Source organism: Takifugu rubripes, chromosome 15, assembly GCF_901000725.2.
Source record: "Takifugu rubripes chromosome 15, fTakRub1.2, whole genome shotgun sequence".
Taxonomy (NCBI): domain Eukaryota; kingdom Metazoa; phylum Chordata; class Actinopteri; order Tetraodontiformes; family Tetraodontidae; genus Takifugu; species Takifugu rubripes.
This window is the reverse complement of record NC_042299.1, coordinates 618808-645047: the sequence shown is the minus strand read 5'-3', so window position 1 is coordinate 645047 and position 26240 is coordinate 618808. Positions and strand designations below refer to the sequence as shown.

At 44.3% G+C, this 26240-nt stretch overlaps 2 protein-coding genes across 3 annotated transcripts; both read right to left on the bottom strand.

Moving 5' to 3' along the window:
* Positions 1–2311: 2311 nt before the first annotated feature.
* Positions 2312–6173, bottom strand: ckma (creatine kinase, muscle a). 2 transcript variants are annotated; one of them, XM_011617423.2, is made up of 8 exons: positions 6012–6162; positions 4989–5196; positions 4738–4892; positions 4471–4603; positions 4225–4396; positions 3318–3441; positions 3051–3240; positions 2312–2709 (listed from the first exon to the last, which is right to left on the bottom strand). In XM_011617423.2, the coding sequence occupies exons 2-8, from the start codon at positions 5179–5181 to the stop codon at positions 2531–2533; spliced, it is 1146 nt and encodes a 381-aa protein (XP_011615725.1). In that variant the 5' UTR covers positions 5182–5196; positions 6012–6162; the 3' UTR covers positions 2312–2530. The 2 variants fall into 2 exon arrangements, with proteins under 2 accessions (XP_011615725.1, XP_003976526.1); XM_003976477.3 differs by having other exon boundaries at positions 2473–2709; positions 6020–6173.
* Positions 6174–12034: 5861 nt separating this feature from the next.
* On the bottom strand, positions 12035–13394 carry bhlha9 (basic helix-loop-helix family, member a9). The gene has a single exon (XM_003976762.2). It carries the CDS (start codon positions 13277–13279, stop codon positions 12437–12439), a length of 843 nt encoding a protein of 280 aa, XP_003976811.2. The 5' UTR covers positions 13280–13394; the 3' UTR covers positions 12035–12436.
* Between the last annotated feature and the right edge of the window lie 12846 nt (positions 13395–26240).

The window sequence follows — 26240 nt, the reverse complement described above, 5'->3', positions numbered from 1 at the left end:
GAAGGCTTCAGGGAACTGGTTCAGGTCCTTCAGCCCTCATATGTTTTACCAAGCAGAAAGGTTTGTGTGGGAATTATTGAAGCAGTTGATTTATCCAATTTATTTCATCTTTCATTTAAATATAGTGATTTGCTTTTGCTTTGACTTTTCAGGCCATCCAATGAACGTGGCTAGAAAGTAGGAGGAGGAATGGGGGGAACTGGACCCTTAGCTGTCACTGCATTAATGAGCATTAGCAGCTGTGAACATCTGTGTTGGGAGTGCAGCTTTGACCACTGCTGACAACTTGGCCCATGTTAAAAGGGGCATGATGGAGGACTGGGCCATGGCCAACATGGGACTGACGCAGCACCAAACATGATTGCATCCATGAGACGGCTCGGTTTTTGCACTGCACACCCTCTTGCATCCATCAGACCCAACGCTCGGCACGTTGTCACGGACTTTGGATCAAGCACTGCAGCCAAGGAGAAGCTTGATGGGCCCACCAACCATGAGACCTATCAATGAGGTGCCAACACGCTGGAAGAGCACATAAGAAATGCAGATCTCTGGCCTCTGGAGAAACACACCTGAGTCCCCTTACAGCAGGTGAGTAGACTATCACAGCAGAAACACTTTCCACCAAGCTACAGTGGAGAGAGGCGAGCGTCGGGGTCAAAGGTCATCCCCACAGGCAGCCCCACACCTACATGAACACCTGAAGCATCGAGTCCCAGACAGTCATGAAAGGTGCTGACCCGAGCAACACTTCTAGACCCCAGAATCTACGAGGTTCTGCAGGTCCTCCCAGGCCAGTGGGGCCGTCAGTAGACTGAGGTCTGAATGTGCGTCTGTAATCGGATGCACACCTGAGCTCCAGCCAGGACCGTCTTCCCCACAGCTGTCTGCACCCACTTCAGGCATCTCATTCAGCATCAATAACTATTGTTGTTGTTTGGGACTGTCATGACCACTTGGCTCCCAATGACCACAACATAAACGGGGAGACCACGCACTTTTAAGGATTTTACCAAAAAGGGATTTATTGAAAAGTAAAGTGAAAAGTCAGTGGTAACGGTGAAAGCGTGAGGTGCAACAGGGTATAATCAGAATCCAACGAGGGTAATCCCAACAAGGCTTTAGCAATGGGACTGGCACTCTCCAGTGGACGCGTTCGGCAAGGTTTCCAATTTCGTTCAGCAGCAGCTGACCCTCGGCCCGATCAGCCCCATCTCCGTCCTGAACACGGGTTTTTAAGCCATCACCTGGCTTATCAGGTTAATGAGCCCCACCTGGAGTGGTGGCCTCCCAAACAGGTCCAGACAGCTCCATCTGCAGGCCAAGCACAACACCAGACCAGGCGCAGTCAAAGACACCATGTCCCAAATATTAAACCCAGACGCGAGGCCACCTAGTGGGCCGTCACAGGACTCATGGACTAAAATGCCAATATGGAGTTTTTTGGATAACTTTTGGCAACATTTGGACATGGAAGTGGGCGGGCAGACCAAAAGTGCTACAGCTGATGCCATCCAGGAGGTGCAGAGGGCAATATAACCAGTTCCCAGGATCCTACCAGATCCTACTGGACAACCAAGAGACAACCTATCCAAACCTCTGCTGGCTTTCCTTCCTTCTCTGCACTCCAGCCTCATCTGTGCAGTGTGAGCAGCTGTTTCCTGCAGCTGGAGAACTTGTATCAACAAAGCGTAACAGACTCAATTTCAAACATTGGAAAAACGTATTTTTCTCAATAAAAATGAGTAAAAACAAATCCCAGTCAGTAAGCGTCCTCATTTACAACACATTCACTTCAATGTTCATGTTACGACACATGATCACATTATTGATTGACTGTATCTAAAAATATCAAAAATGTTTGAAGATGTGAAATACTACAATATGAAATACTATGACTATATACTAGGTTATCAAATCAGTCAGTTGAGTCTGTCAACTCAGTTGCCTGTAGGGGTTTTTAAGGTCCAACAGGTGTCAGTATTCAGTAACACAATGTATCGATACAGTATCGATACAGTCTGGCGATGTGTCCCAACGTTCATGGCGCCTCATATACCATCACTAATTATTACTTTTACCATGAGCACTTGAGCACCTTGTAACAGTTGAAGCAATGAAATAAATAGAAATTAATTACTTTGATCTCAAAAGAAAAAAGGAAAAGAGATTTCTGTGGCTATTGTTCCCATTTATTCATGTTCATATTTATAAATGTGTTTTTATTTTTATAATTTTTTTATAAAATCTGGGTGATCTAGTCATATATAACTTTCTTTTTTCTTGCCATGCTGTAACAAAAACGACCATGTTTATACTCTAAATATGGACTTTATTGTTTCACTTAGGAGACTTTAATTAGCAGATGGTTCCAACAAAAATGAATTTATGGAGTGACAATGGAGAACAAGAAAAAAGGGTTGAGAAAAGTGAAGAAAAGGTGAATATATACAGAGCCTCTGTGGAAGACTGTTTGTTCTGCATTACCACCAGCTGACTATTTTGGGAAAGAGAAATATATCGTCCCTCTTTATTTCTGGGCAGGAATCATGCTATCAATGGCCTCTCCCTTCTCCAGCTTCTTCTCCATCTCGACCATTAACTTGACGCCATCCACCACCAGCTGGACCTGCTCTACTTCAGAGGAGCCCAGACGGTCAGCGTTAGAGATGTCAAACACACCGCCAACGGAGGCAGTGTCCACGCCACCTGGACAGGAACAAAGTGTTGAGACAAAGCTTAGGTTAGAACCCTCAGTCCAGACTGTCCTGTGTCTATTTTAGACAAACCCTAACCCTAACGGCTGAAACATGTAATGATTAATTAGACTTGATTTTAGCACCATGAGTCAGCATATATACCGCTATCTGAATTAAAGCTCTTCCTTTTCTTACGATAAATCTCCTTTCGGGAATTATAGCTTAAAAGCAGACCTTTGACTGATAATAAGCATGTCTGTTCCTTGACACGTCCCTGAGGCACGGATGCCCAGAGTGTTCCCTGACATGTTGGGGTGGTTTTAGGTGCGCTGTGGGGCAGACGGGCAGTACCTGTGCCACGCTTCTGCAGACGCAGTCTGGTGAGAATTTCCTCAAACTTTGCATGTGTGCTCAGCTTGGGCAGCTTGACATGGACGCCACCACGCAGACCAGTACCCAAGTTGGAGGGACAGGTCAGGATGTAGCCCAGATGCTCGTTCCACATGAAACCATGGTTGTGCTTTTTGAAAATGTCCTCAATCTGGCAGAAAAGACAAAAGAGTGATGAGTGGCGCTTGGCCAAGGAGAACATGTGTTGAGCTGCTACTGAGACAACACCTTCTGTAGGCCAACACAGAATCGCCTGAAGACCTCCCTCATGTTGCCACCCTTCTGCATTGAGATGACGCGCAGGTGATCCTCCTCATTGATCCAGACCAGAAAGGTCTTGCTGTCGTTGTGCCTGCACGGAGGTGAAATGAAAGTTCTTTCTTTTTAATGTGAACATGAAGACTCTGTTTTACCTCACACCTGTCTTCAAGCACAAGAAGAAGAAATAATTCATCTTAGCTACTCCTTAGTTTTCAAAAAAAAAAACTTTTCTGGAACAATATCACCAAAACCAGGTGGGATTAATAAATCTAGTTAGTTAGTTGGTTAGTTAGTCTATATGTAGAGAAACCTTCATGATCTCTTCAATGAAAGTCAAGCATTTTAATTGTGATTTCTTTGAACAAATACTTTTGTCTTTAAAATAATAGCAGTGTGTTTGAAAAGGTGAGTGAAGCCTAAAGCTCTCATAACAGTTTAAAAACTGCATATTGCGTTTCAAAATTTAAAAAAAAGTTTTCTAGTTACAGAAAGGTGCAGCTTTGAAAAGTGCAGCAGTGAGGCCGTTGGTTGGAGGTGAAACGGAGCAGAAGATGAGATGCTGCTCAGTCCCAAACGCTTCCAACACCAGGAAGATGAGGAAGGAAATGAAAAACATGTCAATGTGTTCAATAATATCCACGCTGACAATGACTGAGCCAATAATGTGCTCCTGAGTCATCAAAGAAGGTCCAAAGTTCTGACTTATCTTGTTAACTGGCAGCACATAAATAGTATTTAAGATAAAACTAGTAAAAGGGGAGTAAAATTGAACCGCTTGATTTAAGTAGATGTTAAATAACTGAAGCAGACGGAAGCCCTCTACACACACTCCGAGCGTTGCAGTTGGCTTCTTCAGGCTGTTGTGTGCACTCACCAGATTCCTCTTGCGTCGGGCCAGTCCCGGGCCATACCGGCACAAGTCAGGAGGGGGGAGACAGGCTTGTCAAAGAGAAAATGATCAGCAATCAGCTGTTCCTGTTCAGCGTCAGTCATGGACTTCAGAGGGTAGTACTTCCCCTTAAACTCGCCGTCCAGACTGGTCAGTGCTTGAAAATCAATACAATTGTGATCAGCACATAAAGAGGACGTTTGTGAAGTTCCTATTATGTGGAAAACTTACCCTCAACAGACATCTTCTCAATGCCTCTGCGCTCACCACGGCTGGTGTGGGGGGGCAGGGTGAACCCTTTGATGCTACGACCAGTACGCACACGACTGGACAGAACATAGTTGGGGTCAAGGTCATCACCACCCTAACAAAAGGTTTATTATCAAAAGAGAGACCACAAACAGCCTGTAAGTCTGCAGTTCACCTTCCTGTAAATTGTTAAACGCTGACACTTGTGGAAGAGCTTTATTTTTATTTGATCTGATATTTGTTGCAAACCTTCAGGTTCTCAAAGTTCAAGTCAGTCTTGTGCTTGTCAGTGGGCTTGTATCCACCATGACGGTCAGAAATGATGGGGTCAAAGAGATCCTTGAAGACCTCATAGGACTCTTCATCACCGGCAACACAGCCAACAGTCATGATGAAGGGGTGACCTGGAGACAGTCATTCAGGATGATATTGTGAGTTGCAACCTGTCTTTTACAACGGAAAGCTTAGACTCATTTGAGAAGTGAATTCCACGACGTTACCAGGGTTGTCAACGCCAGTCTGGATTACGTCATCCACAGTGAAGCCACTGGGTGTCTGCTTGTCCCTCAACTTGGCGTACACATCCTTGGTCAGGACCTTGGCCATGTGGTTGTTGTGCTTGGAGAGGTCAGGGAACTCCTCCTCAACTTTGTAGTTGAGTTTGAAGTTGTTGTGTGTGTTTCCAAAAGGCATGATTGATTTCTGACACTGCAAAAGCAACAATAAACAATGTTCAAAGAGCAGCTCACACATTAGACCTCAACCTAGCGTGCTAAGCTTTCAAATCAGAAATCTATAACGATATAGGATACCCCCCCCCCCCCCCCCCGGACAGCTGCGGAGCTGCAGAGGGGTACTGAAGATACCAAGAGATATTCCATTCTCGAATTCTCAAATGTCGAGTTGGGAAGGGTCACGGTCGGGTATTTATAGCTCCACCAGATCTGACCATCAAAATAACCTCAAGACTTTTCACTGTGCAAAGGAATTTTAAATTAAAAGTCAGCAAAACAATTACATACATCGTTGTCCATGCCAACTCATGAGCACTTGTGTATTTCTTTGAAATCTATTTTGTATTTTTGCATGAGTAAAGATTATTGGGTTATTTGATTCTGAGTACTCTTTTTACTGAGTACTACTCGTCTTTCAGGAAATTACTTTTCGAATGGTTTCACTCCGATCTTTACTCGCTGCTTCATGTAACTAATGGAGGCACAGCAGCTACTTTATCTCTAAACCCCAAGACACCTGTCCACATAAATCACCGTCCACATGACACAAAGCTAATGTGCAATGTGGAATGCCTACAAAGACATCTATGCTTTTTTTTTGCTTTATTTATTTCATATATTTCATTTAGAAATAGAGTGGACGATATGGAAGAAGGCACTTTTTGCACATCTATTTTTGCTTTTTTTGACATATTTGCAGTCGTAAAAAAATGGTCTTTTACTTTGTTTTGGATGGTTAAAAAACAGATATTTGAATAAATATGTAGTAGTAGTGTAATATTTCTATACCTGCTCACCAGTCAAGAGTCCTTGGGTTCAGATCCTGCTCCCCACAGCCAAAATAGAGGTCACCCAAGTCTGGAGGTGTGAGCTCCTCTTTATATGCAGGAGAAACGCTCTGGGCCCGACTATTTTAGTGCCTTCTGAATCCTCATTGGCTGTTGCTGTTGAACTCGTCCTTTGAACAATTTATGAAAGCAGTGCATTTACATGTCAGTTGTTAAACATGGGTATTGCAGCTGAACCCCTACCCAATGATTGACCCATACATAGCATTGGTTTGAGAGTGGCTGCTTCTAAATGTGGAGTGGCTCGCTAGTCGTGACGGCGCAGGAAGGTTGTGGAAGAAATGAAGCAATAGAAAAAAGCATGACTAGACAAAATTAGCGTTCTTCAGCCTTGTAAACCACAGTAAAGCATTAGTACTTCTTAAAAACAATGATGAAATATTTTTGGCACAATTTCATTTCTTTTATCATTTTGTTCATTTATTTGCAGGTAATTTACACAATAACTTCTGAGGACAAGGAAATACTAAGACTTAAAGTCAATATATGTGATTTTGAAGAGAGAAATATTTACTTCACTATTAAATGATAATCATATGTATAAAAAACAAAACATAACACTGTAGAGACATTATTTGAAGGACACAAATGCACTTGGGTTTCTGGCTTTGGGTCAAAAGGGAAAATGAGCATTACTTTGTAGGCTTGCGTAACTTTCCTGAAACTTTAATATCTTGGCCCTTGGGACTAATTCCTGCCAAGTGCAATGACCTGCGTCAGAATAGCATGGTGTCAAGCTACAGCGACACAGCTGTTTGCAGTGCTATGCAGCTATAAGTTCGTTATGTCACCTCAATCAAGAGTATTGTCTCTACCATTTAATATTCATCACCTTTACTGGCCTTTGTTATACACAGCAACAGATGAAGAAAATCTAAATAAACACATATCTGTTACATATGTTTTATTACTTTCTATGGAGGGTCAATAGATATGTAACTGATTTTAAGTTAGGTTCCAGAAAATTTAAGTTGCAATAAATAGCAAGAAAAAAATGTCATCTGCATTGAGTGGTTTGCTTTGATTTCCCTGTCTTGAGGGCTTGGCCATGTATACATAAGTGATATCCGGGTAAAGCTATAATTAAAGCAGCCACCCTGTAAAGTAAGATGCCCCACCAACTGACAATCCAGGTTTAATTTTAGCAACAGAGTTTTTTCTCTGTCTTGGTCAAGAGGAATATAGATATATGCTGGTGATATAGTGTGGTGGGTTTTAAGCACAAACACCTTAAGAATGGTTTGCTCAGTAAATGATTGACCTTGGAGCCTTAAAACCTCTGAGCTAAGCTGCCATTAATAATACATATATAAACATATATGTTGCCAAAGTAGAGACCAGGTCAAGGTGGCAGTGGTTCCTGGGAGACCCAGCCAGCTTCATTCAACCAATTCTTTTCTCAAAAGTCACCAGCTTGGCAAAGGAGGAAGGCCTTAGTCCTCACAACTATAAAAGTAAATCAAGGCCATCTAAGTCTAAAGTTTGAACACTGTTGTTTAGAATTGAAATGGGACTTTTTGTAAAATTGTGTGAAATCATGTAAAAAAAAAAAAAATTGTAAAAATTTAAATAAAATAAAAGTTTGTGAAGTTGCAAAAAATTCAATTTCAAACCTACTGGTATTAAGAAGTAGAAGTTAATTTTTATCTCAGGACTTGTTTCTAGATCAGATAAGTTGTCTCTCACACATTACCATGTGATTTTATTGAGTCTTCTTTTTGATTTACCTCAATACGTCTGTCACATTTATTCCCCAAGATAACAAGAATTTTGAAATTCTGATATTATGACAGTGATATTTTTTCCTCTGACTTGTTTTTTGTCTTATTTTGACTAGATACTATGTCCAAAAAAATTTATCTATGCTGTTGGCACACATTTTTTGTTTTTCACTAGTTGTGATTTTTATTGAAAAACTCATTCGTATATAATTCAAAATCATAAAAATACATGTAAAATGAGATACTGCATGTGTTAAACACAAGTCTGAAGAAAATGTCAAAACTTAAGGACAGACGGACGGACAGACGGACGGACGGGCGGACGGACGGGCGGACAGACAGACAACTTCCAGTAGGCTCACCACCCGCACAAAGATCCATGAGGTGCCAAGTGGTTTGGGTGTCAGTTGTGGCTGGGGGCATCGACGACCTGATCCCCAGGTCAAACCTGAAATGTCACCTCACTTGGTGGGAAGGAGCCTGAGTTTGTGCAGGAGGTAGAGAGGTACTGGCTACAGATACCTGGGCTCACCTCCACGCACCGCATGGGTTCAGGAACCCAGCTCCTTAGGAGGGGCTGGATCCTCAACTACTCTGGAGCTGCTCAGGGGCAGTGGTGGTGGGCTGGTGTAGGCTTACTTATAGCTCCCCAGGTCAACCGCCATGTGTTGGACTTACTCCAGTGAACTAGAGGATTTTTCTCTGTGCTTTCGGGTCGCAGACAGGTCTCTTGCTGTTGTTTGTACTGGCTCAGTACCTGGCCTTCTTGTAGTCTCTGGGAGGGATACATGACAGGGCTCTGACTGGGGACGCCATAGTCCTACCAGCAATACCTGGAGGAGCGTGATTGGGAGGAAAGGTCTCCCTAATCTGAACCAGAGTGGTGTTTTGTTATTGGATTTCTTTGTTCATTACAGTTTTTCCATAACAAATAACATGGTCATGCATGAGGGTGTCAATCAGTGCACATGGCAACTGGACACCTTTATGTTTTGGGTAAAGAGAGGGGCTGAGCTGTCAACCGATCACCACCTGGTGATGAGCTTAATTTGCTGGTGGGGAGATCGGGTGAGGATCGGTTGGGAATGTCTGGCTGAGCCCTCTTTCAGAGAGGTCTTCAACTCCCACCTCTGGAAGAACTTCCACCAGATCCTGAAGGAGACTGGGGACTTTACGCAGAGTGGACCTTGTTCTCTACCTCCATTGGTGACATGGCAGCCTTAAGCTGCGGACACAAGGTCTCTGGTGCCAGTGGTGGTGGCAAAGCCTGAATCCTATGGTGCACACCAGAAGTAAGGGATGCCATCAAGCAGAGTTCTATCAGGCCATGGTGGCCCATGGAACTCTTCAAACAGTAAACAGTACTGACAGGCAAAGCAGGCCGTAGCGTGGGCTGTCCTGGAGGCAAAAACTCAAGTCTGGGATGAGTTTGGGGAAGCCATGGAGAATGACTATGTTCATGCATAAGAACATATCCAGAAAAAATTCTGGTAATCCGTCCGGCGCCTCAGGAGGGGGTAGCAGTGGTCTGCCAACACTGACCTCATATTGTCGGGTATATTGTCGGATGGTGGAAGGAGAGGCTCTCATGTGGACTCTGCCATCACCCAAGCCAAAGTCACTGTGGTAATTTACAAGTTTCTCTGAGGCAAGTTGACATGGGTGGATGAGATACACCCTGAGTACCTTAAGTCTCTGGATGTTGTAGAGCTGTCCTGCCTCGGCAACATCATGTGGCAGTCAGGAACAGTGCCGCGGGAGTGGCAGTGCTACCTCTTTTTAAAAAGGGAGAACAGGATGGTGTGTGCTGAGTATGACTTCTGTATGAATTCAGGAGGACAACACTGGACCTTCTCAATACCCTCCACAGGATGCTTGACAGTTCACAGGAATTTTCCTAACCAGTCAACATGTGATTTGTTGATCAGGAAAATGCAGTCAACCAACTCCCTTGGGGTATTCTGTCGGTTGTCGGACAAAATTTTTAGGCATAGCCAAGGGTCAGAGGAAATCCAGTTTGGGAACCATGGGATTTCATCTCTGTTTCTTGCAGAAAATGTCCTGTCGTTATCATCAAACCAGGACCTCTAGCATGTACTGGAGCAGTGGATTGGTGCAGCCGATGCTCTTGTGCAGTCCTTGACTGTTATGGTAACAAGAGAATTGAGACAATTTACTGGTCAATACATCCTGGTCACCTATGGTCATGAACTTTGGGTAATGACCGAAAGGACAAACTCATGGATACAGCGGCTGAAATGAGTTTCCTCCGCAGGGTGGCTGGGTGCTCCCTTAGAGAGGGTTAGAAGCTCAGCCACTCCGGATTAGCTCAGAGTGGAACTGCTGCTCCTTTGTGCCGAGTGGAATCAGCTGTGGTGGCTGTGGTGGCTGTTTGAGATGCCTCCTGGATGCCTCCCTAGGGAGGGGTTCCATGCATTTCCCACCTGGATGAGGCCCCCAGGCCGACCCGGGACACACTGGAGAGACTATGTCTCTCAGCTGGCCTGGGAATGCCTCGGAATACTCCCAAAGAGCTGGAGGAAGGGTCTGGGCAGAGGGATGTCTGGGCATCTCTGCTTAGGCTGCTGGCCCAACGAACCAGTTACGGATAATGTGGAGGAAAATGAGATGAGACGAAAGGAGGCTTTAAGACATTGTATAGCTGTGGTCCTAGCAAACCTCAGAGAACGATGATGCCATCAATTAAATGTAAACAATATCTGATTGAAATATGCTACTTTTGTTAAATGTCCTTCCTGGATTTCTATTTTAAAAGATATTAATTTCTCTTGCTGTTTCATTTATGAATTGTGAACATTGTTACTGTGTGACAAAGACAGTGGTAAGAGAATTGATGAGATGGCACCAACAGGACTGTAACGCTACTCTTAGCTCACTTGTCCACAACAACAATATTTAATTGGAATTGCAACCAGCTCTGTTTAGATTTGTATTGGCCAGTGTGTGAACTAGTATGGATAAGCTCCAGCCCGCCTCCTCAGGGTAAACTGCACCACGAACAGTCACAGCAAACTGGGTGGTGTTTGTGTTGACCGGCTGATGATTGGCTGTTCTGACATAGAGGGACCGCCCCAAGCGGGTGTCGAGTGTCTGAGCCAGTGTGACAACTGTGGGATAAAGTTTGGGGGTTCCAACATCTATGGGTGCGACTCCTCTGTACCTCACTGAGCTGAAGTTTTTGGGCATGTTGCTCAAAACTCACTTCTTCCTTTAAATGTGTGCCTTCATTTATTGAAAAACAGCTGGGAATATAAAAAAGTAACAAAATAAAGAATAGTTAAAAAGGAAGAAATGAGAGTTGAGCTTGGAACAGGTGTTGGTGTCCCGTATCAGATTAGAGCCAAATGTATTGAGCTTTGTCACGGTAGAGGCGGATTTTCATTTTATTGAAATACATCAGTTTTTCTTTGGTTTAACACCTTTTTCACCTGAGCAGCAGAAACCTTCTGATGCTTAAAGGGCGGAGCAGAAGAATCGCATGTCGTCATACATGTTGTAAGACTGTGGTCTCTTGGTTTTGATTCATGTCTGTGAAGAAGCTGAAGAGCTGCCCATGAGTTGAGTCACTGAGGTCCTTCTCACCGCTTCAGCTCTACACTTGCTGCTATTCCGCTCTTTGTGTTTCCTACAGTTTTTGATTTTAAGTCAAACTGCTCCTCTGCTGCCGAGAAGATCCCCACAATAAACAAGAAGAAGAAGAAGAAGAAGGCACCAGATTCCAGCTGCAGGCCATCTCACACCGATAGGGGCTTTCACAGTGTTGATGATGACACACACGTGCAGAGGCCACATAAATCTGTCGGGAAGACGTGCACTATACTCTAATATTAACGCTGTTTTCCATGACTGCTCCTCTCCGGGGGAGGGAAAGCTGTTGTTGACTGGATGGATGCGGGAATCTGCGGTTGCACAACAGGACCAGAACTTTTCCTAGCAAAGACGTTCTTTACCAGACCAAAAAATCAGTAAAACATAGAAAGAGTGGTATATAGTTAAATACCAAATTCACATTTGTATCTTTAAAAATACATTTGATTGAAATGCTTTTTCCTGTCCTTGCTTATGGAATGTAGAACACACTGCATTTCCGTCTTTAAAAAAAGACAAGATCGGGCATGTAAAGACATTTAGAAGAGAACGAGCGTCTGTCATCCCAGACTTGGTGTAATAGTAACTGCTGACTAGGCTCAAATCACACACACACACACATGCACGCACACACACAAAACGGAAGTGTCTTGTGGGAATAATAAACTTTTAACATTTAATTAGGACTTGTGCAAATATTTTACAATTGTATTTTACAACCATTTTACATTATTAATACACGGAACTTTAACAGATAATTTCTTTAAAACAGAACCAAGATACAGCATTTTGTTGTAAACTGCACCATACGTAACCCCCGAATGGCTTCTTCTGGACTCGCTCAGCTACAATTGTTCAGGGTATAACAAGGTTGGATAACTTTGAAGAACTCTGCACAACAAGAAAATATGACAACCTAATCCATAAAATTCACGTCTGTGGTGGAAGCTGCAGCTTATATAAAAAAATATATCAATCTAAATTTCTCAGACGCGCAACCTTTTGCAGTTGTCGTTGCCATGTTGTAAACGTCCTCTCATCCAAATCGTTCTACCGCGGCTCCATTCATTTGCCAGGAAAGGCCCAAAGCAAAGGAAGACTCCACAAAAGTGTCCATGTGTTTCTGAGTGCATGGAGCCCGCATCCCTGGCTGGAATCCAAAGCCCTCACCTACCTGAGGGTACAGCAGATGACTTGCTTGAAGGTCGTAAGGAGTGCTGCAGTGTCCCTGGGTGCTGTAGAGATGTTCTTCAGAGGAGTAGCAGGGGTAGTGTGGTGAAGGGGAGCACGGCGTCACACTGTTGGTCACGTAGATGTGCGGCTCGCTCGACAGCCTCCACATGTGGGGCCCTGGGGTTGGTATTGGCTGTGACATAGAAGCGTGCCAGGGGATGTAACTCTGTGGGTCCAAGTGAGGAATTGTGACGCTGATCTGCTCAAGGTTTGAGGTTCCCATAGCGACTGCTGACTGCACGGACGACCTGTTGCATTCCCGGTGCGTACAGGTGTTGCTGGGCGGGTTGGTGTTGAGGAAAACCGAAAGGGCAGAGATCCGGTTGATGGCTCTCTGCAAGGTTGCAATCTTAGACAGTCGCTTGCCGCTCAGGTCGTGGTTCAAAGCGATGCGGAGCGTGTTGAAGGCCTGGTTGTAATCCATGATACGCTTTCGCTCGCGAACATTGGCAGCCACCCGTCGAGCTTTGGAGCGAACGGGTCGATGGCGCTTCTTCGTGCTGCCTTCCTCGGCGTTGCACGAGCTGTGCGTTGTGTCCTCACTGTCCTGGAAGGCGGACTGTGGTGGTCCCTCATCCTCCTTTTGGTCCAGTATTCCAAGCTCTTCCTCGGAGAGCTCCGATGCGTCAGCGCTGCTGCAGCTCATATCAGAAGGTTTGCCTGTGTCACAGAGAGGTGGTTTGGTTGGAGCTCCCGTCTGTTCGTGCTCGCTCACACGCGTTCTCTTCTGCTCAGCCACTGCGCTGCCTTGTATTTACGCGTTCCTCAACAAGACAGGATGGCCAGCTTTTTAAAGCTTGATGAATCACATGGTGGAGGAATACCTGTCTCTCTCTCCGTCTCAGCAGATTTATGGGTTCCTCCTGGGCAAATCACAGCCACCTCCCCCTACTGACTCTTAAAAGTCTTAAAAATCTTCTTTTTAATGGCGTTTCGCTGACATTGGAGACAGATAAAGGTGGTATTTACTGTCATTGGCTTTGCTTTTGTGACCTCACAAGATGAGACAAAGTAAAATCTAAAATGCTTCGTCCACTTACTGGAGCCAGTTTTTCATCAAGCACACATTCGTGCAGTCATTATTGAATCTAATTAAACATTGACTAAAATGTTTTGTATCGTTCTGGGTCGGATTCTTGAGGAGCACGGATGTGTTTGTGCACCGAGCCCTCTCCTGTCCGTCCCTGTGTGGCTGCAAGGCTTCGTGTCACTCTGTGTAGCTCCTCTGGAACTTATCCCCATAAATCTGGGTTGGGCAACACCTGAGGACAAGAGCACGGTGAGACCTAAACTTCAAAGCAAGCAAAATAACAAGGGCAAATATTTCACAAATGGAACCTGCAATTTCTGGTAATGATTTGTTTGGAAGATGTGATTTTATCTTAATTAAACACAGAAAGTCACTGTAATGTAGGAATTCCCATAGGTAATAACATGCACGAACCACTTTCTGTGCTCCTTAAACCATGTTTTAAAATCCCATTTAGTCCCCAGGATGCCGATGGCCGTGGACTGGTTTATATGCTGACATTATAGTTAGGCTTTTTCTGACAGTTGCAGCACTTGTATGCCGACATTCATTCGTGCTTCACATTTTTATTGTAAAACTCCAACATAAATTTTAAAAAAAATGACATTTTCACTGACAAATCTGAAAAAGGCCCCACTTTCATGTCCACAATGTCCATCATCCTTCAGCTTGGACAGAGCACGGGCAACCACTCACTGGGATTTCAGCACAATGTGCACGACGTTCTGTCTGGCGCAGTGATGCATACGCACCTCTAGGGGGCACTGGATTACCAAAGCGTCCACAGACCGCAGTTTAAAGAGAAGAAAAAGAGTTCTTAATTGACTTATCTGTGTAATAACGGTGTAATATTATTAAACTCAAATAATGCAAATTAGACAATGACATCATTCATCAGAATGTGGAAGGAAACAGAGTTTCTCCGTTGCCCGTTTCTCTCCGTTCATTTTGTTCTTTGACTCTGTTGTTGGTGCAGCGCTGCAGTCGAACCCTGCTCGTTCATGAATGCAACATTCTGAATATTAAAAGCTAACAAAGTGTCCTAAGATGCTGGGGAAGTATTTACTCTTTGGTGTGTATGAATCCTAGAGTAGGTGAAATATTGAATTCAAATTAGTAAAACAAATAAAACTATAGTCTCTCTCTCTCTCTTACACACACACACACACACACACACACACACACACACACACACACACACACACACACACAGACACACACAGATGTGTGATGTCCACTATGGATTTACCAGCCTCTACCTGTCCCAATGCCAGCATTGGTGAAGCTCTAACATGGCACCAGTGGCTCAGAAAACTCACTGTGAGCTGCTTTCTGCTGTCAGGAGTCTGTGTGATTTATTGCTTTGGAGCAAAAGTGCAAATACTACAGTCACCGACGCTCCGTTTCTTCCTCACAAATGGACAAGACACCAGTAATTATTAGCCCACAGGAGTAAATCACCAGATTTTATCATGCTGCTAGCCATGCCCTTGATGGAATAACCATTTTCAAGCTGTCCACAAGTCCTGAACCTGATATTTGTAAATGTGTTCAAGCCCCCATAATGATGGGTTGTAAGCCATTTGTTATTAGAGGACTGTGTGCTGAACATTATAGATGTATATTTCCAAAGGGGTAGTTAAGGGTAATGAGTGAGTAAAGCTCTGCTAACATTGGTTTTGCTCTGGTATGTTAATACATGTTTTTGGTCTCAGCCATGAAATGTTCTCACCTCAATAAAGAGCTTCCAGTCCAGAAGGAAGTTGTTGTCTCATCCTCATCGCTCTTGGAAATGAATGGAACGCGCACGCTCACTTATCACGTGCACGTGTGAAACCTTCAAGCATGTCCACCATTAAAGGTGGACTGGTCTGAGAACTGGGACGGTGCTGGTAAAGGCAGACGGCACGTGCACGAGCCAAGAGCACAGTAGTGTATGGGAGATGGAGGTGGTGCACGTGCTGTATATCTGCCACAAACGGGGCATGAACCACATGTTCACTGGTTCTCCAGTGGAAAGAATAACAACCTTATTACTGCTGGAAACTAATGTTTTGGTGTTGTAATTAAGGTGGTTTTCCTTTATTAACCAGTCGTTAAGCCAGAAACTCCGAAAAGAAGAATTTACTAAATCATTTACTACCAAATAATGGTGGAATATTGGGATGGACAACAACAACGGCAATAATAATGAAAACAACAACAACAATAGTAGTCCTAATGTTAATTAGGATATTAATATGAACTATAATAATATCAATAACAATAACTGTAACAACTGTAAGCACACCAATAATAACCGTCATAATAATAACTATAATAATAACATAATAATAGCAATAATAACTGTCATAAATGCAGTCATAACAATAGTAACTGCAATCATAAAAACAATAATAACTGTAATAAAAACAAAAATAACTATAACAACAATAATAACTGCAACAACAATAACTGTAATAAAAACAATAATAACTGTAATAACTGCAGTTTTAACAATAATACCTGTAATAATAATAACTATAATAACAATAAACATAACAATAATAACTGTAATAACTGCAGTCATAATAATAGTAACTGCAATCATAAAACAATAATCACAACAATAATAACAACAACAATAACTATAACAACAATAATAACCGTAACAACAACTGTGATAAGGACAACAATAACTGTAATAAGAACAATAATAACTGTAATCACAACAACAATAACTGTAATAATGATAATAACTGTAATCAGAACAATAATAACTTTGATAGGGACAATAATAACTGTAATAATAACAATAATAACTGTAGTAATACCAATAATAACTGTAATAATAACATTAATAACTGATGGGAGTTGTGGTGCAGGTTCCTGAAACAAATGTCCCCAAGGACGTCAGCTGTCTTAGTCTCCATTATTCTTTTGAGCTTTATATTGTTTTGTGGTCATTTTCTAATTAATTGCTTCGTATTTGTTTGAAATGATTTTTCCTAACTATAGTTTTCACTCTTGTTCAGCAGTGCTTCCTTCTTTCCTGCCACAGTCGTTTCACTGCTGCTCTTTAAGGGCCTCTTTTATGAAGCGGAGGTCAAGGTTTAACTGTCTTTAGGCTAGTTCCCACACAACTTACTGGGAAACCAGCTGACCTCCAATGTTCCAAACAACACTTTCCCTTTATAGTTTAAACAAAATGGTTTTTAAAAATCTTTTAGAAGCTGCTACCACTCCCCTAACCCAAGAGTCTTACACGGCACCCATCGTGCACTGTTCCCTCTTTAAATAGCGTTTATTCCAAATGGTCCCCAGGTGCTTCACAGAAACCCACAGACCAGCGACGGTGGCAGGAAAACCTGCTTGAGGTCCATCCCCACGTTTCTAATGCTTCGGTCAGGGGACGGAGGCCTTGGCGAAAGATTGAGCCTGGACCTCCGGGGCAGCTCCTGGTGCGTTTTAGGCCGGTTTAGGTCCATTAGCATTAACAGATTTTGTGTTTGCTTCCAGAATTTAGTTGCTTTTTAATGGAACAGCTCCAACGCCTGATTGAGCCACTTCAGGGAGAACTTTGCTGCACTTGACCCTGCTCATTTAGTGTGTTGTTCTTTTGCACTTTTTTGTTATTTAATGAGTTGAATTAATTTAGAAACGCTTCATCAGTATCTTCTTCAGAAACTCAACACCAAAATCATTTTTAACTGTGTTTTTGGACTCTTCTGCTCCCTCTGATTTGCTAGATGTTCTCATTACCACCCTCTGCAGTGGCTCTGTAGAAGGTGGTCAGGGGTAGAGGAGACAGCTGTGACCCCTCCCCCCTCACAGGGCCAGGGTTATGGTTATGGTTAGGGTGATGTGAGCAGTAACCAGTCCAGGCTGTACCTTACTCCCCCATGCTGGGCTGCTTTCTCCTAAAGCCGATGATCAAAAAGGAAGACCATGGGTGCTAAATGAAGACCATGGGTGCTAAATGAAGACCATGGGTGCTAAATGAAGACCATGGGTGCTATAGGGAGACCATGAGTGCTATAGGGAGACCATGTGTGCTATAGGGAGACCATGGGTGCTATAGGGAGACCATGGGTGCTATAGGGAGACTATGGGTGCTATAGGGAGACCATGGGTGCTATAGGGAGACCATGAGTGCTATAGGGAGACCATGGGTGCTATAGGGAGACCATGAGTGCTATAGGGAGACCATGAGTGCTATAGGGAGACCATGAGTGCTATAGGGAGACCATGAGTGCTATAGGGAGACTATGGGTGCTATAGGGAGACCATGAGTGCTATAGGGAGACTATGGGTGCTATAGGGAGACTATGGGTGCTATAGGGAGACCATGGGTGCTATAGGGAGACCATGAGTGCTATAGGGAGACTATGGGTGCTATAGGGAGACCATGAGTGCTATAGGGAGACCATGGGTGCTATAGGGAGACTATGGGTGCTATAGGGAGACCATGGGTGCTATAGGGAGACCATGAGTGCTATAGGGAGACTATGGGTGCTATAGGGAGACCATGAGTGCTATAGGGAGACCATGGGTGCTATAGGGAGACCATGGGTGCTATAGGGAGACCATGAGTGCTGTAGGGAGACCATGGGTGCTATATACTTAGGAGGTCGTCTAATCATTAGGTTAACAACTTAGTTATGCTGCTATAGGCCGAGGCTGCCGGGGTCCAGAAACATGATCACCTGACAGGCCTCTGTCACCCCACTGGGAAATGGACTCCTCTCCTCTTCTCTCCTCCCCTCCCCTCCTCTCCTCTCCTTCCCTCTCCTCTCCATTCTATCATCTACCTGTCCTCCCCCCTCTCCTCTCTCTCTGAGGACCCAGGGCAGGAGGATGAAGAAGCGGCTGAAAAACACAGATTTCCTGGCGAGGCTAAAGTTACCGCGCACCTTCGCGCACTTACTCCATTGCAGAATTGATGGAAAGTCCAGCAGCCCCCCCAGTAATGCTCCCCCATCAGCAGCCTGAGCCTGGTCCTGCTCAAGGTTTCTTCCTGTTAAAGGGGAGTTTTTCCTTGCCACTGTTGCTTGTCTGGGGTCAGGCCCTGGGATTCTGGAAAGCGCCTCGAAACAATTCTGATTGTAAAAGATGCTCTATAAATAAAGATTGATTTGATTTGATATGAAGACCTTGGATCCTATAGGAAGACCGTGGGTGCACATGCAGTCCCTAACATGCACACGTACACTTGCATTACGAACAGCTACTGGTGTTTTGTTGTGTTTTTCACAGCGACATCGTGCACCTGTGGGGTCAACAGGGCAGCAGAGAGATGTTGAAATCATGTGGTAAAATAGTAAGCAACACAATGTTGTCTCTGTTTGTGTGGTTCAGTGGGAGAAGCTTTGCCCTTAAAGAGGGCGCTGGTCTACTCTGGTCTTCCCTGGGGGTGGTGGGTTTGGCTGTTGGTGGATTAAAGTAAATATGTGAGAGGAATGCTTCCAACTATGCCAACAGTTACATACTGGAAGGTTCTTCCTGCTATCTACGGAGGCCGAACTGGGCCAACGACTGGACGCACAAGGCCGGAACCCCAGAACACAGACGGGAGGAGAAACTCAAAGTGAAAGATTTATTTACAAAAATTCACAAAGGTTCAGTAGTGAACGAATAGTGCTCTTCGGGTGATGTGGAAACAGAAGAGAAAAGCCAGCAGAGCCACTAAATCCGAAAACACTCAGTTACCAACAACGGGGACCAAACGATCCAACGCTGACCAGCTGCTGCTGGCTGCCTAAAAGACCCCCAATCATGGTGATCAGGTGCAGGTGAAGAAGCAGCCAGCATGAGCCAGGGAAAAGGCCACCAGCGCCCTCTAGAGGAAGCACACAGCAGAAAAAACAGGAGAATGACAGGACAATTGTCATTAAACGTTATGAAGTTTATGAATAATAAGTTACTACGTCAGGCCCCAAGATAACAGGAAAATAGAAATAATGAATTGTGAGGATAATAATTATTATTCTTCACTGACTCAATTTTTTTTAAACAGATACTATGTTCGAGTCAATACACATGGGCTGGTGATTGTCATTATTATTTAATTAGTTGTGAATTCTCCTGAAAACTATGCTCACTATCTGTGAGACCTATTTTCATTTATTACCAAATGGAAAATGATGGACTAAATTATTTTTCAAACTGAGATTCTTTGACCTTGGTTCATTTTCTTCAAAGAACATATCAGAAGATCTTTATAATCCCCACACAAATTCAGAGATATAACAAATGTAGCACTGCTATTGTAGTTCCTCATCACAGATGACCATGACAGGGGTTGGGGGGGAGGGAGAACAGGTAGAGGTGAGAATCGGCAGAGTTCATGGAAATACATTAATTAAAATGTACTCTCTTTATAATAGCTGAGTGGGGTCATTGGGGTCAGAGGGCAGCAGGTCAGCACACAGCTATGAAGTCGATGATTCCTGTAGATGGATACAGAACTACAAAATTAAATAAAAATAACTACTGACTCCAGTAATTAAAGATGGATATTAAAGTCTCCAATGATAATGACTTTGTCTGTTCTAAGGACCAAGTCAGATAAGAAATCAGAGAACTCAGACAGGAACTCTGAATGTGGCCCAGCAGGGGGCCGATATACAACTACAAACAGAAGTGGCTTTTCTGTCCTCCAGCTCAGATGGGTGATGCCAAGAGTCATGCTTTCAAATGAACTGAAGCCATGTTTTAGTCTAGGATTAATTAATAACTTGGAGTGATAGATTGCTGCCACTCCCCCTCCTCGACCAGTAACATGTGGAATATGATAATTAAGATGGGTAGGAGGAGTAGATTCATTTAAGCTCACATACTCCTCCTCCTGAAGCCAGGTCTCAGTAAGACAAAATAAATCAATGTGATGATCCGCTATCAGGTCGTGCACTAACAGGGATTTACACAAAAGAGATCTAATATTTACTAGTCCACATTTAATTTAGATTGGCTACTATCTCGCCCGCTCTGGCCCCCGGAATGCACCTAACTGTGGTCGCTGGAGTCGGCTTCACGTAGCGCAAAACAGAGTCGCCAATTACCATGGTCGGTTTCTCTGCGAGTTTGTCACCGAATGGGGAAAAACGCTTAGCCACAGGAAGAGATACAAGCTACTGACATCAAGACAAGACCCTATGTCCAGCGTCCTGAGGTTGTACACGAAGCGAAAGGAAGGGGGCCGAGGACTATTAAGTGTCTGAACTACTGTCCAAGAGGAAACAACAAGCCTCAGAGAGTACATCAAGAAGATGGCCCCCACTGACCCACTGCTGAGTGAATGCCTCAGGCAACAAAAGCCCAGCAAGGAGGAGGAACCTGAGGGGCTATCATGGAAGGACAAGCCCCTGCATGGAATGTACCACCGACAAATTGAGGAAGTGGCTGATATCGAGAAAACATACCAGTGGCTGACAAAGGCCGGGCTGAAAGACAGCACAGAGGCACTAATCATGGCTGCACAAGAACAGGCCCTGAGCACCAGAGCAATAGAGGCCAGGGTCCACCAGACCAGACCAGACCAGACCATACCAGACAAGACCCCAGGTGCAGGCTGTGTGGAGATGCCCCTAAGACAGTCCAGCACATCACAGCAGGGTGCAAGATGCTGGCAGGCAGGGCACACATGGAGTGGCATAACCAGGTGGCTGGCATAGTGGACAGGAACATCTGCACTGAGTGTGGGCTGGAGGTCCCAGGGTCCAGGTGGGAGACAGTGCTGGAGAACAAGCAGGTCAAGATCCTGTTGGACTTACAGATCCAGACTGACAAGATGGTGGTGGTCAACCAGCCTGACATAGTGGTGTTGGATAAACACCAGACGATAGTGGTGATGATAGATGTAGCAATCCTGAGTGATAGCAACATCAGGAAGGAGGAACAGGAGAAGCCAGAGAAGTACCAAGGGCTGAAGGAGGACATGGAGAGAATGTGGGGTGTGAAGGCAACAGTGGTCCCAGTAGTCATCGGGACACTAGGGGCAGTAACACCCAACTTGAGTAGATGCCTCCAACAGATACCAGGAACCACATCAGAGATCTCTTTCCAGAAGAGCGCAGTCCTAGGAACAGCTAAGATCCTGCGCAGAACCCTCAAATTCCCAGGCCTCTGGTAGAGGACCCGAGTCTGAAAATCGCCACTGGCCATTTGTGAATCCCTTGCTCGGGTTTCAGGCATTCTTGTGCAAACAGAAGGCTAATAAGGAAGTTCTACACCTTTCAGGATGATGCGGAGTTTATCATATAGACAACAAGTGCCTGGCTATTTTGGAAAAATGGTTGATGTTACAAGATTCAGTTACTGGGAAACATGCAATGGTCAGCAGGAGCTGGGAGCCTGAAAAGGCATCTGAAAATGGATACTACATGCTTGGCAGCTGGACAGGAATAGTTCCCCAATCAGGCTGGGAATGTCACCATTTTAGGAGAGCTCAATTTGGTCTAGGATTTTGCCTTTGGAGTTGTGCTGCCTTCATATTGCTCAGTAGAAACTTACTTACCGATCAGTGTTTTTTGGTTTTTCACTTTAGAAAGTATCTACAGGGATTTTTAGACATAATCTTCCACGGCACAGACCAAATGGCACTGAAGCTTTTCTTTTCCATTTGAAAATGTTATAAATGACCAAGAGGTCAGAGGGTCACCTGAAGGTGCAAAAGTGGGAGTAAGTGTGTCTGGGTGGTGTCATTTAAATACATAATCAAAAAACCATCCACTTCAGAAATTTCACACACACACACACACACACACACACACACACAAATTGAATATATTGAAATATAATGAGCAGTGGTCAATAATCAGACCAGTCAGTAAAAGACACCTTTACCTGTAACAGCAGGGCTCTCAACTGGAATACACCCAGTTTCAAGGCTCAGGGAAACACCCACTTGTTGGTCACACCTTAAGGTGGCAGCAGAACTCATCATATGACTCCATTCCAGTCCTCTCTTTTTAGCTTGTTTCTTCCTAATTTCACAAAACTTGAGAATATGCAGTCCTCAAAAAAGTGATAACCATGAGCATGTCTCTCTGAACTTTATGTGAATATTAACATTTACAGTGCCTTGCGAAAGTATTCGGCCCCCTTGAACCTTGCAACCCTTCGCCACATTTCAGGCTTCAAACATAAAGATCTAAAATTTAAATTTTTTGTCAAGAAACAACAACAAGTGGGACACAATCGTGAAGTGGAACGAAATTTATTGAATAATTTCAACTTTTTTAACAAATGAAAGTTAAAAGTGGGGCGTGCAATATTATTCGGCCCCCTTGCGTTAATACTTTGTAGCACCACCTTTTGCTCCAATTACAGCTGCAAGTCGCTTGGGGTGTGTTTCTATCAGTTTTGCACATCGAGAGACTGAAATTCTTGCCCATTCTTCCTTGCAAAACAGCTCGAGCTCAGTGAGGTTGGATGGAGAGCGTTTGTGAACATCAGTCTTCAGCTCTTTCCACAGATTCTCGATTGTATTCAGGTCTGGACTTTGACTTGGCCATTCTAACACCTGGATATGTTTATTTGTGAACCATTCCATTGTAGATTTGGCTTTATGTTTTGGATCATTGTCCTGTTGGAAGATAAATCTCCGTCCCAGTCTCAGGTCTTGTGCAGACTCCAACAGGTTTTCTTCCAGAATGGTCCTGTATTTGGCTCCATCCATCTTCCCATCAATTTTAACCATCTTCCCTGTCCCTGCTGAAGAAAAGCAGGCCCAAACCATGATGCTGCCACCACCACGTTTGACAGTGGGGATGGTGTGTTCAGGGTGATGAGCTGTGTTGCTTTTACGCCAAACATATTGTTTTGCATTGTGGCCAAAAAGCTCGATTTTGGTTTCATCTGACCAGAGCACCTTCTTCCACATGTTTGGTGTGTCTCCCAGGTGGCGTGTGGCAAACTTTAAACGAGACTTTTTATGGATATCTTTGAGAAATGGCTTTCTTCTTGCCACTCTTCCATAAAGGCCAGATTTGTGCAGTGTACGACTGATTGTTGTCCTATGGACAGACTCTCCCACCTCAGCTGTAGATCTCTGCAATTCATCCAGAGTGATCATGGGCCTCTTGGCTGCATCTCTGATCAGTTTTCTCCTTGTTCGAGATGAAAGTTTGGAGGGACGGCCGGGTCTTGGTAGATTTGCAGTGGTCTGATACTCCTTCCATTTCAATATGATTGCTTGCACAGTGCTCCTTGAGATGTTTAAAGCTTGGGAAATCTTTTTGTATCCAAATCTGGCTTTAAACTTCTCCACAACAGTATCTCGGACCTGCCTGGTGTGTTCCTTGGTCTTCATGATGCTCTCTGCGCTTTAAACAGAAGCCTGAGACTATCACAGAGCAGGTGGATTCTTTTTATCATCATCAGTCATTTAGGACAACATTGGATCATTCAGAGATCCTCACTGAACTTCTGGAGTGAGTTTGCTGCACTGAAAGTAAAGGGGCCGAATAATATTGCACGCCCCACTTTTCAGTTTTTTATTTGTTAAAAAAGTTGAAATTATTCAATAAATTTCGTTCCACTTAACGATTGTGTCCCACTTGTTGTTGTTTCTTGACAAAAAATTTAAATTTTATATCTTTATGTTTGAAGCCTGAAATGTGGCGAAAGGTTGCAAGGTTCAAGGGGGCCGAATACTTTCGCAAGGCACTGTAGGGATTTGCACCTCTCTGCCACTCCATTTGATGCAGGTTGGTACATCTAACAGGACAAGAACTGACATCAGTCCTTTATTGGATTTTCACGAGTGCCGTTTGTGTTCTATGTAGAGCTCAAAATCCTGACTGAAAGTCCACAAAAGTCTATTGTTTTAGATGTAGTCACATTATCGCCCTTAGAGGGGGTGAGAAGCTCAGTAACTCAGAAGAAGCTTCGTGTTGAGAGGAGTCCACTGAGGCACCTGTTACAGATGCCCCCTGGATGCCTCTCTAGGGAGGTGTTCCAAGCATGTCCCACCGGGAGGAGGCCCCCAGGCAGACCCAGGACACACTGGAGAGACTGTCTCTGGGCTGGCCTGGGAGCACTTCAGAATACTCCCTGAAGAGCTGGAGGAAGAGACTGGGCAGAGGGAAGTCTGGGCATCTCTGCTTAGGCTGCTGCTCCCCCGACCTGGCCCTAGATACAGTGGAGGAAAACGTGATCAGATGAGATGTTTGAAGTGCTAAATGTAGAATTCCATCCATCCATCCATTCTCTACCGCTTATCCGGGGTCGGGTCGCGGGGCAGCAGCCTAAGGAGAGAAGCCCAGACTTCCCTCTCCCCAGCTACCTCCTCCAGCTCATCCGGAGGGATCCCCAGGCGTTCCCAGGCCAGTCGAGAGACATAGTCTCTCCAACGTGTCCTGGGTCTCCCCGGGGGTCTCCTACCGGAGGGACATGCCCTGAACACCTCACCAGGGAGGCGTCCAGGGGGCATCCTGACTAGATGCCCAAGCCACCCCATCTGGCTCCTCTCAACGCGGAGGAGCAGCGACTCTACTCCGAGCTCCTCCCGGATGGCAGAGCTTCTCACCCTATCTCTAAGGGAGAGCCCAGCCATCCTACGGAGGAAGCTCATTTCAGCCGCTTGTACCCGTGATCTTGTTCTTTCGGTCATTACCCAAAGCTCATGACCATAGGTGAGGGTAGGAACGAAGATCGACCGGTAAATCGATGGCCTCGGATTTGGAGGTGCTGATTCTCATCCCAGCCGCTTCACAGGCGGCGGCGAACCGATCCAGTGATAGTTGGAGGTCACGGGCCGATGAAGCCAACAGGACCACATCATCCGCAAAAAGCAGAGACGCAATCCTGAGGTCACCAAACCGGATCCCCTCAACACCATGACTGCACCTAGAAATTCTGTCCATAAAAATTATGAACAGAATCGGTGACAAAGGGCAGCCCTGGCGGAGGCCAACCCTCACTGGAAATGTAGAATTTCTTCTGATTTCTTCTCTACCCATCCTCCTCTTTCTCCTCCCCCTTCACCTCTCTCTCTACCCAGCCCCCCCATCAGCAGGAGGGTCCCCCCACATGAGCCTGGTCCTGCTCAAGGTTTGTTCCTGTTAAGGGAAGTTTTTCCTTGCCACTGTTGCTTGTCTGGGGTCAGGCCCTGGGATTCTTGAGAGGGTCTAGAAAAAATTTTGATTGTAAAAGACGCTATATAAATAAAGATTGATTGCTTGCTTGATTGATTGATTGATTGATTAAGTAGCAATGACAGCATTTGAATGTGATAATAGTTACGCATGGTTATATTATGAATTCTACTTCAAAAAAAAGTTTTGCCATTTTTATATTCAATAATATATATTAAAATCATGAGGGCCTTTATATATTTTTTTTATGTCAAACAGGACACGTTATTGTGTAAAGTAAGTGTTTTTCCTCCAATAACAAGTGTAGTAAAACTTTCCAAACACTCTCCCTGATTGAAATCAGGTCCAATCCATTTAATTTAACACAGACGGACATCTGCATACTTACATTCATCTTCAGTTTTTACTTTTTTAATAGCTTATTCTGAATTACTGAGTGTAGCTGTAGCTGAGTGTCAAGAAAAGAAAACATTTCTTTTGCATTTTGATAAAATAAAGGC

What these genes read in the sequence shown, in the direction of transcription:
- ckma (XM_003976477.3), bottom strand. Translation starts at nt 5,181, where the DNA reads ATGCCTTTTGGAAACACACACAACAACTTCAAACTCAACTACAAAGTT. An exon ending in GACTGGCGTTGACAACCCTG is followed by an intron (nt 4,893 to 4,988) that starts GTAACGTCGTGG and finishes GACTGTCTCCAG; the next exon opens with GTCACCCCTTCATCATGACT. An exon ending in TGAACTTTGAGAACCTGAAG is followed by an intron (nt 4,604 to 4,737) that starts GTTTGCAACAAA and finishes ACCTTTTGTTAG; the next exon opens with GGTGGTGATGACCTTGACCC.
- bhlha9 (XM_003976762.2), bottom strand. Translation starts at nt 13,279, where the DNA reads ATGAGCTGCAGCAGCGCTGACGCATCGGAGCTCTCCGAGGAAGAGCTT.